At 37.6% G+C, this 17,011-nt stretch overlaps 1 protein-coding gene across 5 annotated transcripts in view; it reads left to right on the top strand.

The window, feature by feature from the left end:
* LOC150080216 (histone-lysine N-methyltransferase 2C-like) overlaps positions 1-17,011 on the top strand; it is a 1,301,638-nt gene that overhangs the window by 689,377 nt on the left and 595,250 nt on the right. For all 5 annotated transcript variants that reach the window (XM_090381514.1, XM_090381519.1, XM_090381517.1 and 2 more), the window contains 2 exons: positions 7,970-8,301; positions 15,968-16,129. In XM_090381514.1, coding sequence (XP_090237640.1) covers positions 7,970-8,301; positions 15,968-16,129 — 494 coding nt within the window. The remainder of the gene's footprint in view (positions 1-7,969; positions 8,302-15,967; positions 16,130-17,011) is intronic.

The raw sequence follows: 17,011 nt of genomic DNA on the forward strand, positions 1-17,011 counted from the left end.
TTCCACAATAACAGTGTCGTCACTCTGGCCTTGGGGATTTATTATGTTTTGCTGTTCTTCCTTCCATTTCACGAAATTCGGATAACCGGTACAGTTCGGATTATCAAGTGTATGGTAGGATAGTAAGATAGGCCACTGAAAATGATGGCAAATGATACCCACCACAAGTCCGTGGCATATAGCCAAAAGATTAGCAATCAATGGTATATTTGGGCTGTTATACCATAATCTACCAATTTTCCAATAAGTCCTACTGAATCCGCCAGGGGGCGTAGCAGATTTGCATATTCAAATTAATGTTCAGGACCATAACTAATCTAAATTTTTAATAATTTAACACACAGCACAGCTGTGTGTTAAATTATTAAAAATTATTAAACACTATGTAAATAGTTCAGCAAGCAATCAAATTAATAAATGTTAATCACTGCTAGAGTATAGGAAATTGTTCCCGAAAAATGCATTGGAAACAAGGCCGCTGCGTTTGACAGAATAAACTGTTGTGTTCCGTTAATTAATCGCCTTCAGATCGGAAGGTCACCACAACCCCAAGTAAGGCTATTAGCAGGGAGGTACGATGGCACTCTTAACGCCTGCAAAAATAGGAATGTTTGACCTTGTGTTTTCCCGTCGTTGACTGTAAAGCTTTTGTAGCTGAGAACTTTGACCTTGTGTGTCACACTGCAGCGGACAGAGTGTCTTAACACATATACATATCATATAGGAAAATTTCAAAATAAAAGGTTACCTGATGACAATCTGCATAATATCAAGTTGAAGGATGAGAAGAACATCCAATAAAGCATCTATTAGTATAAGTTTAGATTTGATAAACGGGAAGAAACTATTTAAATTTTTAAAAAGTTGAAGAGCATAAAAATCACTTGTCAACACACTACACGTGCACGGGCGAACTCTACACTTTGGGTGGCGGGTTCGAATCCCGCCTCGGGCTTGGATCACAGTAAAAATGCAAAAACCTTGGGAGGTGCATCATGGCCACAGAAGCTGATGCGCCAACAACTAACAAAAAAAAAAAAATAAAATAAAATAAATAAATAATTAGCCTTAATGGTTCAGTGCATTCACTTGGTGCCTCCTTTAAGATTATAGGGTATGTGCCATCTACTACAAGAGCCTTACTCGCCTGTGGGCGCGAAGGTTTTCTCATTAAATCAACACGTAAAATTTCAACATCATTAATTACATATTTTTCAACTTCACTCCCATAATTTCTCATTGATGTGAAGGGATTTTCTTCTGTAAATATCGATGCAAAGTAACTGTCGAGTTCATCTGCAACATCAGTTGGGGTATCTAATACTATCCCACACATTTACATATGCGTCCGATCCGATTTTTCCTTCTCTTCTTTGCATTTATATATGTGAAGAATTCCTTAACTGCACTAATCTGCCACTAATCAAATATGTACCAAAATTAGATCCATTTTAAAAGATCATACTATTGATTGCTTATATTTCTGAAGAGCTCACTTTATTCGGACAGGTAGTGTGGATGCTTAAACATAACTAACCTTTGCAGTAACAATATATATTTTTTTCATTTTTAGAATAACTGTATTTTTAATGATTTTTTTCAGAATATTTATTATTGCATTAATTGTATATTTAAAACTTGAATTCAAGTAATTACAGTACTTGTTTTTTCCTTATTTATTGCACCTAACTGTTATCAAAATTTATAGAGAAAAATCTTGGTTTTTGGAATACCGGTATTAATACTGTATCCCGGTTTCATAAATAAAAAATACCAGTATTAAGATTTTGACCGGTATTGTCAATGTATCACCAATACATAAAGGTGGTTTAAAGAGTAATGGGAAACTACCAACCAATCTGTCTGACTTCAGTAGTAGGGAAAATCATGGCAATGATCAAGAGTGGAATTGAGGATCATTTAGATAGAAATGGAATTTTGAAGGATACACAGTATGGTTTTGTAAAACGAAAATCATATTTAACAAATCAGGTAGCTATTTTGACAGGGTCACCCATGAGCTGAATTTAGGGAATAATTTCGACATTTTTTACTTAGATTTCAGCAAAACATTAGACTAAGTCCCACATGAACAGTTACTTTATAAGCTAGAACAGGTTGGAATTACAGGGAAAATCCTTATATGAATAGTAGAGTGGCTTTAGAGCAGGAAGTGGAGGATCATAATAAATGGCTATGCTTCAGATTAGGTTAGTGTAAGAAATGAAGTTCCTCAGGTATCAATATTGGGACGACTGTTTTTATTTTTTTAAATGACATTCATGAAGGGATAGAGGGCATGATGTATAGATCGGTAGAGTAGTTAATGATCACCGCCAAGCAGAGCTTCGTTAGAGTGACCTAGATAGACTTCATGGATGGTCAGAAAAGTGGCAGTTACGAATAGGCACATACCTGAAATTCTGTCCATATTACTTCATCAGCTTCACACCAAGACTAAGGCTATGGAGTAGCTTTTATATGAACAATAATGTAATCTTTTTTTCTAATTTAGATTATTCTAAAAACTGAATTCAGGGTTAAGGTCTCTTGAAAACAATCATAAGTTAGGTTCGGCACTGAGGGCATGTTTATAGGGAATTAAGATATGGGAACTACACATTATTAATCTGTTTTTTGGGTATAGCAGGATTAGGTAATTTTTGATAACCTTTGGAACTGAGTTCTAAAATTCAGCTCTAAAGTTTTTCAAAAAGCCCTAAATTGGGGATTATTTATATGTATGGTGGCCATTATTTGTGACATTTTTAGTGTGTCAGTATTAAGACTTTTTTTTGTTATGAATCACTGCTGATAATTGAATCGAGAATATTACTTCCACTATCTGAATCTTTAACACATTGGTGGAAAAAGCAGGCATCCACCAAATTGAAAATGTTTTGATACTTTTAATTTTTACTTCTTAACTTAACCTAACTTCCCCAACTCCATCCTCCTCATATCTCTCCTATCTGTATACATTATTATTATCTGCGTACATTATAAGCATCCTTATCAAATTTTGTATATTAATATTTATATATCAAGTAATACGGAAATACAGAATGATGTTTCTGTTATACATAATATAGTGTCAGCATTTAATGACTTAACCAGTAAAATTCAAATTGTAATGGTTAAGTCATCAATTTTATATACTATAAATTGGTACATACAACAAGTAAATGTATGTCTTTTTGTAGGCGCCTCCGTAGCCAGGTGGGAAGGAGCAGCAGTGCATAGCACACGCTTCTTGATTAGACCGGGGTTTGAGCCCGTCACCACCAAATATGGAGGATGCGGAAAGGTCAGGGAATGACCACCGCATATCCCGGAGCAATATGGCCTTAGTTGCTAATGCTCCTAAAAACCAAAAAAACAAACAAACAAACAAACATGTCTTTTTGTGTGTTTAGTAACTGTCACATGGTCCATTTATTTGCTAATGAAATGTGGATCCTGGCAGCCTATTTTAATGCCCACATCTGTTTTTCAGGTTACTGCATGCCAAAATAGAATTAATGCAATAATCGATTTCACTTCTGCTTGTGGTTGCCATTAAAATCTATCAGTTTTCTTACCCATCCAAAACTGCCTCATTCCATCAGCAAATATTTTAGCACTCCTTCTGTTTGAGTATATCCCATTTCTGTAAAAACAGTCCAGCCTGTAACAAGCACTGGCCATACCAAGAAAAATTCTATCCCATTAGCCATGCACAGTCTGTCTAGGAACAAAATTGATTGACAAGACTCTCGTCATTAACTTTCTCATTTTGGTAAAATTCTAGAAAATTTGTTTTTAGTTCTAACTTGCAGGTTTTTCTCAACATCACCGTATATGTTCAGGAATCAATGCTTAACATCATTTTATTTATTTTTTATTATTATTAGCCATATGGTTCAGGGAAGCCTGAGGCTTATGCTGCACCAGCAAAATTTTTTTTTTTTTTCTGAATTACCCTGAGAGAGAGAGAGAGAGAGAGAGAGAAGTAGGGTAACCACCAAGAAAAAGAAGAATGGTGATATCCAGCTCAGGACCCTGGGTGTTCCAACCCCATGCTCACCAGATGTGAGCCCCTAGGGCAAAATCCAATAAGTAGAACAGTAATGCTGTCTGTGCCCTTAAAAGATAATTGCTCGTCAATATCACAAATGTTTTGCTCCTAGTAAACATATCCTGGTAGTATTCCACCTAGTCTTATTGAAATGAAATATTTCCCGTTTCCCTGACAATAGTATCACCAAAATAGTAATTACATCCTGTTGGGCCAGCATATACTTGCTGCCATGAAACCAGATGCATGAAGATAGGCACTCCTTCTGTTTGAGTGTATCCCATTTCTGTAAAAACAGTTCAACCTGTAACAAGCACTGGCCATGCCAAGAAAAATTCTATCCCAAATCTAACGTTAAGGTGGGCAGTGGGGTGCTTAATGAGTCCCCTGATTTAATTCCTTCAAGAGCAGTGATATCCTTTCCGTCAAATTCGTCCAACAAAATGCTAAACTTCCACTTAAGTTGACTTTGTCTGCACCTTGCACACTCAGTGCCATTTCCTCTGCATACATACCACACAATGCATGTGATAAGGCCTTAATTTTGTAAAGGTGCCATTTAGGAGTTCATTCTCCTCCCCCACCATTTAAGGCATCCTCTTTATATTGGGTCATATGGTTTCTGCTCTAGTCCTAGGCATAATCTCGTTTTAAAAAAAAAAAAAAAATCCAATTAGTCCTATATCACTAAACCTGGACAGTAGTGTATCATAGTGTTACTGTAGTAGGAGTAATAATTATACAGCTACTGTAACAATATACACTAAGGTGGCTTTGCATTAGCAGCACCTAGCTAATATATCATGTGCCACCTTTTACCCATACACGTCTTGGCATGGACTTAAGAATGGTATTAAGGGTAAGTTGCTACAATGGATAAAAGGATGGTTAAGTGGGAGAAGACAGAGGGTGGTAATCAGTGGGTGCTGCTCTTCATGGACTAATGTTATTAGTGGAGTCCCACAGGGTTCGGTGTTGGGTCCACTGTTGTTTTGTATATTTATCAATGATATTGATGAAGGTATGTCAGGCTTAGTGTCAAAGTTTACAGTTGATACAAAGGTTGGCAGGGTTGTTAATGACAGTATGTACTGCAACAGGATCTAGATAATTTGGGCAAATGGGCTAAGAAGTGGCAACTGAAGTTTAACCTTGACAAATGCAAAGTACTGCATATGGGTAGAAGTAACCCCAGAGAAAAGTACCAATGGTACTACACTTAAGGTGGTAGAAAATGAAAAAGACCTGGGAGTAATTGTTCAGTCAGATATGAAGTTTTCTGAGCAATGCAGACAGGCTGCCAGGGCAGGTCATGAGGTTTTTGTCTAGGAATTTTGCTAGCAGGGAAAAGGAGGTGATTGTCCTTCTGTATAAGGCAATGATCCGGCCACACCTTGAGTACTGCGTACAGGTCTGGAGGCCTCCTTTTAGGAAGGATGTAGATTTGCTTGAGCGTGAGCAGAGAAGGGCAACAAGATTATTGAGGGAAATGAAGGGATCCTCTTACCAAGAGAGGCTTAAGTTCTGCAAATTGCAGTGGCTGGAGACTAGGCACCTGCGCGGTGATCTGATTGAGGTGTATAAGGCCTTGAATGGGTTGAGAATGCTGAATTCTGATGGGATCCTTCCACTTTTTCAGATTATGAACCTAAGGGGGCATAAATTCAAATTAAGGAAAGACAGATGTAGAATAGATGTGCAGAAATTTGCCTTTAGCCGGCGGGTGGTTAATTGCTGGAACAAACTTCCATCTGTCGTTGTGGAAGTTGATAGGTTGAATAAATTTAAGGAGGAACTGGAAAGTCATTTGGAGGGAATGGTGCGTTTTTTTTTTTTTTTTTTGCTGATGCTGCATAAGCTCATACACTTGCTTTCTTGCATCACATGCCACTACTACTACTTCATAAGGCGTTTCAGGGTGTCCTGTGGTCGTGCTACCTATGCACAATGTGTCCAGTGATCCCTACATATTGTGAGGTGGATGGTCATAACAATGTGCTCCTTTTCCAGGAGGACCCAATTGGATTGAAATTGGGTGAGTTGGGGAGCCATGGGAGGACCGGGAATTCATTATCATGTTCATTAAACCAGTTGGCAACCTGCTGGGACTTGTAGCATGGTGAATTTCCTTGTTGATAGATGCCAGGGTTGTTTGGATACATGTCATCATGCCATCTGTCATCATGAAGGTGATGATAAAATGTGGACCATCCAGCTATTGGTTAATTGTGATCAAAAGGCCCAGGACATGCTATGGAAACAGTCCCCAAATCATAACACTGTCGCCTCAAGCCTACTGAACATCAGCAGTGTGTCCATTGCTTCATGTTGCTTTCTCCAAATACAGATATGCCCATCAGCATGAAATAGTTGGAAATGGGATTCATTGGACCAAGTGCACGTCAGTGGTCCAGTGTTGGTGCTGACATAACCAGAAAAGGCACAGTTTCTTGTTTCTCACAGTAAGCATGGGTGTCTGTGATAGCCTTCAATTGTCATATCCTATACAAGCTAATGTCCAGAGCATAGTCCGTGTATATGCTGACCTTGCTATTCCTACTTTGTTATTGTTTTTGTTGTTATTTGTTTTTTAGGAGCATTAGCAACTAAGGCCATATTGCTCCAGGGATATGCGGTAGTCATTCCCTGACCTTTCTGCATCCTCCTTATTTGGTGGTCACGGGCTAGAACCCCGGTCTAATCAAGAAGAGTGTGCTACACACTGCTGCTCCTGCCCACCTGGCTATGGAGGCATCCTACTTTGTAGTGGGCTATTAGCTGGGCTGCTGTTTTATGAAATGAGGCACATGATGCTCCCCACAGATGTCAACCACATGTGGTTCCCCCCCCCCTCCATGTGACCTTTAGTTGATTGTTTGACTGCTGTTGAGCCATAACTGGCTTAACAGCAAGAAGACTCATAAAATAGAGGAACAGAGGAAGACTCATAAAATAACAGAATAGGAGCACTTTAATCACGTTGGATGCTGTTGAGACAATAGCACCTGCTTGTCTTGCCTCTGCATTCATTCTACATTTGAATTTGTAAAGATTTCAATGCTGACCCATTCTTACTTGCAGACACTCAAAAACAGATCACAATGTGTGAGAACTACAATCTTATATCAGCTGTTCCTGCCTTTAAGCCTTCATCAGCATCACAGACCAGTCCATTCCTACAAAAGAGGTGTTACTAATACAAAGCCAACTTAGTATATGTATTATGCGAAATTTAAAAAACATACCGTATTAATTTGTTTGCAGAACCCCCACAAAGAAAATATTCAAAAATTATACTTTCCTCCAATTCTGTTTACAAGTTTCCCACTACAACAGTATTGCAATTTTCATGGTTTAATATTGGGGAAAAGGTTGCCGACCCCTGATCTAGAGGTGCAGAAGTACAAAGTTTGGTCCTTTCTCTTTGGTTGTTTCTCTTTATTTTCTTATAGCTTCATATCATTGAAGCTATAAGAAATTTCTCAAATTCATATGAAATTCCTTATTCTTGGTTATTCAGTAATCTGAAAGTTAAAAAGCATAGTAGACACAAAAATAATGCATGTTATTTTGTTATATTTTGTGATTTTTAGTAGTCTTATTTTACCTTTTTGCTAAATCACCATTTGAATAATGTAAGTTAAAATAACTTACATTATTCAAATGTATCTTTAGCAGTCTAGTAAATTTTAGCTATGTATCTTAAATAATTTATTCCTGTCTTTAATGAATCGGAAAATAATTAGAATTTACCCTCTGACAAAAAAAAAATAAATGTGATCTGGTAAGTTTATAAGTATATAGTTACATCTTTTTGACAACTTAATATAGAATTGGGCATCGATATGATGTCTAGTTGTAATAACGTAAATAAACAACTGGCAATTATTTTTCTTGAAATTATTGGTGTAGGCCCTATTGCCAGTGGATTGTCTAGCCCAAGACCACCATTTCCTATGACAACTCTACCTCCCCCACCAACCCCTCCAGCAGATCCAACTACAGAGCAAGAAAAACAACAACAAGTGCAATACGAGCAGTGGTTGCTACAGCAACAAGCTGTGTTGAGTGGTCAGCAGAAATTTCTGGAAACTGAAGTAGGAAAATTAAGAAAAGTTAAAAAAGCATTAAATGCAAAGCAGCGTCAGTTACGCAAGAATGGTAATGAGCTAGCTGAACATGATGCAGCAGAACTGACTAGAATTAGTCAGGAACAAGCTGGATTGCAGAAACAGCTTGATCAGGTAAAGAAAATTTACTTCAAGACATCTTTGAAACCTTTAAAATCAGCTTTTTTTTATTTTATAAAATTATGACTAGAAATTAGAATTGGTTGTATTGAAAAGAACTGTTATTTTATGCATAATAATATGACTGTTTTACAGAATAATTCAGAAAAACTAATGTTACAAGTTGCTTTTATAAATTAATCCTATTTATTTATTTATTGTGAGAGAGAGAGAGAGAGAGAGTATCGATCCCCAACCAGCTCAAGGTGTATGCATTTATGCACTCCAATTTCAGAAAAACATGGTCTATTCCAAAGGGGAAGGCAATAAAATTGCCAAATTGAAAATGTTCATCTACAACAGATTAAAATAACAATTGATCTCAGTGGGAATTTTGTAAAGTGTACCTGAATGCCATGTTAACATGTATAAAAATACTTCTGAAGAGTTATTATTATTGTTGTTGCTCTAATATTAATTCTCCCTGATTGGGTGATTCCACTCTGTGACGGCTACTGCTACCAAGTACACAAGGTTGTTGTAATGTCTGGTGTTACTGTTGGTCGAGGAAATCTCCGACTATCCTACAGGTGTTCGGGATTGCAACTTTCTGGAGTTCCTATAGGTGTTCTCTGGGATACCTATTGTTGCTAGGCTGCTATGTAGTGTTTGGTACCATACCGGTGGTGTACACGGTGATTGGGATGGTTGATACTTCTTGCATATGCCACATCTCCTTGATCTCATGTCTCAGATTTATATACTTCCTAATTTCTTCCTCATGCATTTTCTGGACATTGCTCGTGTTCGGCACTGTTATGACAATCAGGTAGGTAGCCTTTTCCATCTTGTTCACAAGGTTTATGTCCGGTCTGTTGTGCGGGATGGTCTTATCTTATTATGGTGCAGTCCCAGTACAGTTTGTGGGTTTGGGTCTCTAGTATTGCCTGGGGTTCGTACTTGTAGTATTGTACACTTTCTTTGGTCAACTGGTATTTCCTCGCTAGTTGCTGATGTATTATCCTGGCTACCTGGTCGTGTCTATGAGTGTACTCAGTCTGGATGATCACCTTGCACCCCGTGGTGATATGTTGGATCGTTTCTGAGATGACATGTGTCATCTGACATTCTGGGCTCTTTGCGATGTATTTTCTATAGTTTCTTGTGTTTATTAACTGGTCTTGGGTGGCCAGCACGAAATCTTCAGTCTCGGGGAGGAGTGTCCCGCTTGTGAGCCATGCATTGGAAGCAGTGTTATCGATGTGATCTTGATGGAGGTCATTGTAGTGTCTTCTTTGCCCATCTTTCTAACATCGTTTCTTGTACCATTTGGGCTTGACGGGTTTCCTCTCTCTCTTAGGTTGAGTGGGTATACCACTCATCTATCTTTCTTATGGCCTGGTGGAGTGGTGCTGTGTTATTCTCGAAGTAGTCCTTCAGGTTAACTATCAATGTTTTCTGTTGTTATATCAGGCCCCATCCTCCCTCTTTCCGAGGTATTGTTATTCTCTCCAATGCTGACTTCAGACGGTGTTGGCGACTCTTGGTTATCATTGTCCTTGTCTTTCGCTTGATATCTTCTAGCTCGTGTTAGTCCAATCTATGACCCTGATTACGTTTGGTCCTTGAGGTTGTCACAGACATTCTCTCAATACCAGACAAGCTGTACGTGCTACCTGGGAGTCTAAAACGCTGATGGAACTGATATTCGGGTGACACTCAAGTCAAGTGGACCCAATTTCAGCGAAGTCCGGATGGTCTGTGACAACCAAATCCTCTGCTTACACCTTCACGATGGTGGGACTGTTAGTAAACCTGGGTATAACCTCCATGCATAAGTACATGGTGGGTGACCACCCAGGTGTGAACCAATGTAAGCAGGGCTCGAGGTGTTGGCACCCACACAACATGGAGGAATGCCGCCCCTCTATGTTACCAGGCAGTACTAGGTGGTAGATGACTCTCATCAACCAGTGCAGTACCACCACTTTGCTTATTGGAGGCTTCAAGTGGTTGAACCCATGTTTAGTCTCTAGACTAAAGTTCCGGTAACCCTTCCCTATCTCTTCCATCATGAAGTATGAATGATCACTTTTGAGGTTAGGATGAACATCGTGGAAAGATCCAATATTCATTACACTTCGGGGTTACAGTTCTAAAACGGTGTTCGCAGGCCAGCCGCTAGTTAGTACACCGGACCAAACCTATTGGTAACTCTCTAGAGGCTTCCGGATTAGCTATTGTATAATCTTGTTACTCTGCGACATAGTGACTGGCCCGAGTAGTGTGAATGTTGGGAGCATTCTCGTGGCCACATTATGTCAAGGATCTGGGTATATTCTTACCATGTGTATGCCATGTCCAAAAATTTCATTACTTCATAAAGCATGTCCTACCCACTTTTTTTTACTATTGAATACACCATGAATTGTCAAACTAAATAGATCACCCTTATCTGCGAAAAGATCTAAACCTCACAAGCACTTCGAATTCATTTCACAAATATATGTGGTCTCAATTCTAATCTCAACAATGTCCATTTCCACTTGCAGTCTGCCAAACCCCATGTACTTTTTCTGACAGAATCTCAGTTATCGGTTGATTCAACTACTGCTCATCTCAGATGCCCAAATTATTCGCTGTGTGATTCCTTTCGCCTAAAACGTGGTACTTGTGCATATGTCTGTTCTGATATTCCCTGTCAGAGACTTGGCAATTTGATCTCCTCTCTTTGATTTTCTCTGGCTTAAAATCTCTATGCATCATTGTGTCAAATTCATCTGTTGTCTCTACCGTTCTCCCAACTCCACAAATCACTTGGAGCTCTTTGGCTTCCTCTCTTTGCAACTTGACTTTCTCCAGTTCAACTTTCCTAACAGTGCGGTAGTTTTCCTTGGTGATTTTAATGGTCACAACTCCAGCTGGCTTCTGTTTTCTAGCAGGGAATAATTCTTGTAGGGAATCCTTTATCCCACACTCCACTTTAAAATCTCGTTCTTTATCTAAACCTTGGTTTTCCAATAAATGCGCGGGTTCGAGCCCGTCACCACCAAATACGGAGGATGCGGAAAGGTCAGGGAATGACCACCGCATATCCCAGAGCAATATGGCCTTATTTGCTAATGCTCCTAAAAACCAAATAACAAACAAACAATCCAATAAATGTGCTAAGAGTGTTCAAGAGGAGAACATTGCATATTGTAATTGTCTTGTTTTCAATTCTTCAGTTTCATTTTCTACCTACACCAAAGCTTGCAACAATTGTAAAGTCATTAATCAGTCCAAACTAGAATTTGAACAGGCTAAGAGTAGAAAACTTGCTTCTTGTCCTAATGGTAGCCAGGCATTCTGGTCTCTTGCCAGAGCTATTGGCCGCAACTTTTGCTCGTCTCTGCTCCCACATCTGTCCAAAACAGATGGTTCTGTTGTCACTTCAGCCAAGAATAAAGCTGACCTGCTAGAATTCCATTTTTCTTCCAACTCATGTATTAATGATCTTGGTAAAACACATCCCACCATTCCCAACACACTCCATTCAATGCCTCCTGTGGTCTTACGTCAAAAGGATGTCAGAAGGATTTTGACGAATCTTGATGCCAAGAAAGCTCCGGGTCCCGATGGTATAACTGTACTTGTTCTCAAAACCTGTACTCCTGAAGTTATTCCTGTTCTTTGCTACCTTTTTTCACTTTCTTATTCCAAATGTGTTTTTCTTTCTGCTTGGAAATTTGCTCATATCCAGCCAGTTCCTAAGAAGGGGGACAAATCCCTCCCATCTAATTATCGTCTCATTGCAATTACTTCTACTCTTTCTAAAGTAATGGAGAAATCAAGTAATTGCCAACTCTTAAACTACCTAGAAACCTTCCGTTTGATCAATGATCGCCAGTATGGATTCCGTCAGTGTCGATCCACTGGTGATATTCTGGCTTGTGTTAACCATTTATAGGCTAACTTAATGGAAAGGTTTGGTGAAACACAAGTAGTTGCTCTTGAGATCTCAAAGGCTTTTGAACGTGTTTGGCATAAAGGTCTTCTTAACATGCTTCCATCTTATGGTTTGCAAACTGTTTTTTGTAATTGGTTATCCAGTTTTCTCTGTGATCCCTCACTGAGGGTGATAGTAGATGGCTCTGTCTTCTAACTTCTCCACTAATGCTGGTGTCCCCCTAAGGTTCAGTTCTTTCCCCAAACTCTTTTCCTCTTGTATATTAATGACCTTCCATTGACTGGAAATCCTATCCATAGTTTTGCTGATGATAGCACATTGCTTTCTACTTTCCATTTTGAGAAACCTTGCCATGCTCAATTAGCTTCAATTTCTCGAAAATCTGCTACCAATTCCTTAAATGCCGATCTTCAGGTAATTCTCCAGTGGGGCAAAGACAGCTTAGTTAATTTCAACACTTGAAATTAACTAAGTTATCTCTTAATTTTAGTTTAATTATATCTCGCAAAAAAGGATTCTTCTGCTCCTATGCTTATCTTTAGTGACACTCCGATTTCTGGGCAAAATGATATATCTCTTTTGGGGATTACCCTATCTTCTAATCTCTCTTGGCACAAGCACATTACAAATATTGCTTCCTCTGCATAAATGAGCAGCTGTTTTTCCATACAGCTGCTCATTCTGTATAAATCGCAAATCCACCCTGCCATGGAATATTGTTCCCACATCAGGGGTGGTGCCTCCAAAACTTCTCTCAGGCTTCTTGATTCCATTCAGAAAAGGACAGTTAGATTAATTAATGATTCATCTCTAACAGAGTCTCTCCACTCGCTTTGTCATAGATGTACTGTTTCTGCTGCATGCCTTTTCTACAGATAGTTCTATGGGCACCATTCTTCTGAATTGGCTTCTATAATTCCCGCTCTCTCTTTCAAAACAGTCCAAACACATGCCGCAACCAGTCAACATCCATTTACAGTCCAAGTTCAAACTCAGAGAACCAAATTTTCATCTTCCTCCTTTATTCATTCATTCCTTTTCTGGAACAACCTTCCATCATATGTATTTCCTGAAAATTACCATCTACAGAAGTTCAAGTCCAATGTCAACAAATATCTTCTTTCATCTCCTCAACCTCCAACCCAAGCACGGTACTAAGTACTATTGGTTATAATACCTCTCATATTATAACCAATAGTACGTATATAACCAATCTTGGGGTTTTCATAAAAAATAAAAATAAATAAGTAAGTACATATTTGGGTCACTATAAAGACATTGGAGATGTGGGGTGGGAGTGCGGAGACCATCTTGAAACTTTACAGGGATGTTGTGTCATCTGTTAATCCTTTCAGCAGTTAGGTTGCTGCACATGAGAGGAACCCTTGCAATGTATTTTCCATGCAATGAATTTTTGTATGGTATTTTGAAATTTGGTAAAAATTGACTTATTACATAAATATTTTAAAATATTAATACAGTCAGTCCTCGTATAACACGCGTTTACATTACACGAATTCGATCATACACGATTTATAAATTGAGGAACGATATCTTATATAACACGAACCAAATTCGCTTATACACGATTCGCCTTTGTGTTTACAAGAAATGGCAGTCAAACGCAGAATCACCCCAACCGAACGCAACACGATAGGAATGAAGAGAATATTCTGAAAATGTGTTTATGTTTCTTATATATCAGTGAAGGGAAAACACATTTCACCATAATAGCGTAAAAACCCACACAATTGCAGCTATCGGTATTATCGCAAATGCCATTAGATCGAGTTTACTACCAGTTTATAACAGATTCCACTAGCAGAAAAGCAAGTGGAAATTGTTTTTATTGTTTTATGGTAGTAACCCCCAGAAATGTGCTTTAGTAAAATGTGAGGTGTTAATAGTGTATCTCAGCCTTTACGGTGTTGTTTATTCAGTTGCTACACGCGCGCAGCTTTGTTTATGTGTATCAGGCGTGCCTCCTCGTTTTGTAATAGTGCTTTATTCCCTAAAAATGAGTAAAATACTTAAAAGGTGTGAAAAGAAAGTGTCCTGGTGAAGACACTGCAGATTCAGAGAGAAAAAAAAAAAAAAGCAATATCGATAAACAGAGGCATACTGGATCAAAAACTCTTACCCTGGAAAATTTATAGTGGCCTCATACTACGGTTTATGGCCAAAATCACACCGGCCTTTGGCCCACCGGGGTTTCATCGGTAAGGCTTATGGCCAGTCCGCCACTGTTGATAGCGAAAAAATATGAAACTGTGAAACGCTTTGAGCGAAATGAAAGACCATGTGATATTGCACGTGCTACAGTTCTAAATGAGGCAACGCCGAGAATTACAAAGAATGCAGAGAAAAAAAAAAACAACTTTCATAGCAGGAACAACTCAAAGTGTAATTAAAATCCATTAGATTAAGACAGAAAGAATTGGAAGAGATGCGACGGCTGTCAACTGTTTGGATAGAAAATCAAACAAAAACAAGTTTGCTTACGATAGAAGCAAAAGCCTTAGCAATATTTTATCACGTAATAGTCATAATAAAATACGTAAGTATTTTATTATGATTATTTATTGTGTTTCGTGATGTTTTGGTTACAAATGTGTGTTCAATCTTGGGTGGTTGGCACCTAACCCTATTTTTCCCATAGGACCTGTTGTTTATATTGCACGATTTTGCATTGCACGAGGGTTTCTAGGAACACAACCATCGTGCTATACGAGGACTGACTGTATCTGTATTTTGACTCTATTGCACAACACTAGGGTGAAAGTAGAAAGTCAGTTTGAAATGGCAGCATATACTAGAAAATAGAAAAATTTCAAGACATTTCATACATTTATGGAACATATTTGAAGCAACCTTCAAATCTATGAACATACCTGCTGGAGTATGTTCATAGATTTGAAGTTTTCCACGCATGAAAAATTGTAGGTCTGCATAAATACCGCTGAAAAGGTTAACTGTGTTTACAAGTAATAGTAACCATTTTTGTGTTTATGATAGTTTTGAAAAGGGTGGAAAAACTTTTCAATAAAGTTTCAGATGATGTGAGTTTAAACACCCAAATCGAAAGAATTCTCTGGAATTCAGAACTGCAAGTTTAAATCTGAATCAAGCAATACATTTATAAATGTAGAGGATATTATGTCCCTAATGAAAAAGTTAAAAAATAATTTTTATGAATATTTATGTTGACCTTGATTTTATTTGACAATAAACTCACTGTAGCATTTAGCTATAAAGTGAAAATAGGAAAAATTTATTTTTAAAAACATTTATCTTCCCAGCTTTTCAATTTTTACAAAACTTTCATATTGTAATCCTTTTGCAAATGAGTTTCTGGACATGCACACTGTCCAGAAACTCATTTGCAAATAGTACAGTTGAAAAGTAAATAGATAGATAAATTTATTTTTTGATGATCATGTAAATAAAATAGAAAATGCCTCATCAGTTGGAAATGCACACTCCTATAACAGCAGATTTATGCAGTTATCTCTTTTGTTTACAGACCAGTACGTTTAAATTTGTTCCATGTTCCCATTTTAAAGAATGCTAGCATGGACATGCCCCATTTCGTTGGGAAAACTTTGTAAAAACTTTAAAAAAAAAAAAAAAAGGAAGAGAATAAGTTCTGCATAAAATGCTTCTTATTGTGTATGATGATATTTTGGCCTAAAAGAAAAATTGCAATACTAATTTTCTGGATCCATACTGTAGGTTCGCAAGCAGACTCGACAGCACACAATGTTACTTCAAGAATACAAAATGAAACAACAGAAACGGCAGCAGCAGATATCATCTCCTCAAGCTCAAGTGCATTCTACAGTTGTTGCAATGCAGCCATCACCATTAGGATCTTCACATTCTCCACATAGGCCAGTAAGTCTTTGAATACTTTCACCTTATCATTTCTTTTATTTATTTTTATTTTATTTTATTTATTTATTTTTATTTATTTTGTTCTTTGGATCAAAAAATCAGTAATCACACTTTTTAAATTTAGTCAAAACAATAATACTTTTTGTAAGAAATTATGTAAGAAATTTCAATTATTTCCAGAAGAGGGTTAAATTTCATAATTTTGAGCAGTAAAATTTAATATTTTTACCTTCGGTAACAAATATTCATAACTTTTCCGTATCTAAAATTTGTGCTTATGTATTTTAATAATTATATTTGAAATTTCACAATTTTTTTTTTTTTTTTTTTTTTTTAAAGTTTTGGTTAAATCATGAAATGCAGACTTAGAAGTATCAGAGACATTTTCACTGATAAAGGGGATGCAAAAGTTAAATATGGTGAGTACAATGTGTATAAAAAGGATCAACATAACAGGAGGAGGTGGGAAAGAAATTATGCTTATTGTTAATGAAGCACATGGATACTAAAAAACAGTACACCCAATTGACAAGAATTGGCAAATGATGAAAGGAAGCAAGCATGAACCAAAAGAAAAGAAAGAAATTACCATACATCATCTGTACATTCCCTCTGGCTGAAAACAAATTTTCACACATCTGTCCTTCAACCACACTTTTACAGTTTAAATTTGTCTTCTCTAATTGGTTGTCTTATAAAAAAGAAGGATGCCATCAGCATTTAGATTACTCATTCCATTTAAAGTCTAAAACTCTTCTATCAGGTCTTCTCTCACAGGTTTCCAGGCACTGCACTGTGCAAAATTGAAGTCTTTCTTGATAAGCGTACCTATTTGTACCTAACTAATCTTATTGATTTTCTTTGCACTCTTTCCAACAGATC

This window comes from Mastigoproctus giganteus, chromosome 9 (genome assembly GCF_048544385.1).
Source record: "Mastigoproctus giganteus isolate SK-2022 chromosome 9, ASM4854438v1, whole genome shotgun sequence".
Lineage (NCBI taxonomy): Eukaryota > Metazoa > Arthropoda > Arachnida > Uropygi > Thelyphonidae > Mastigoproctus > Mastigoproctus giganteus.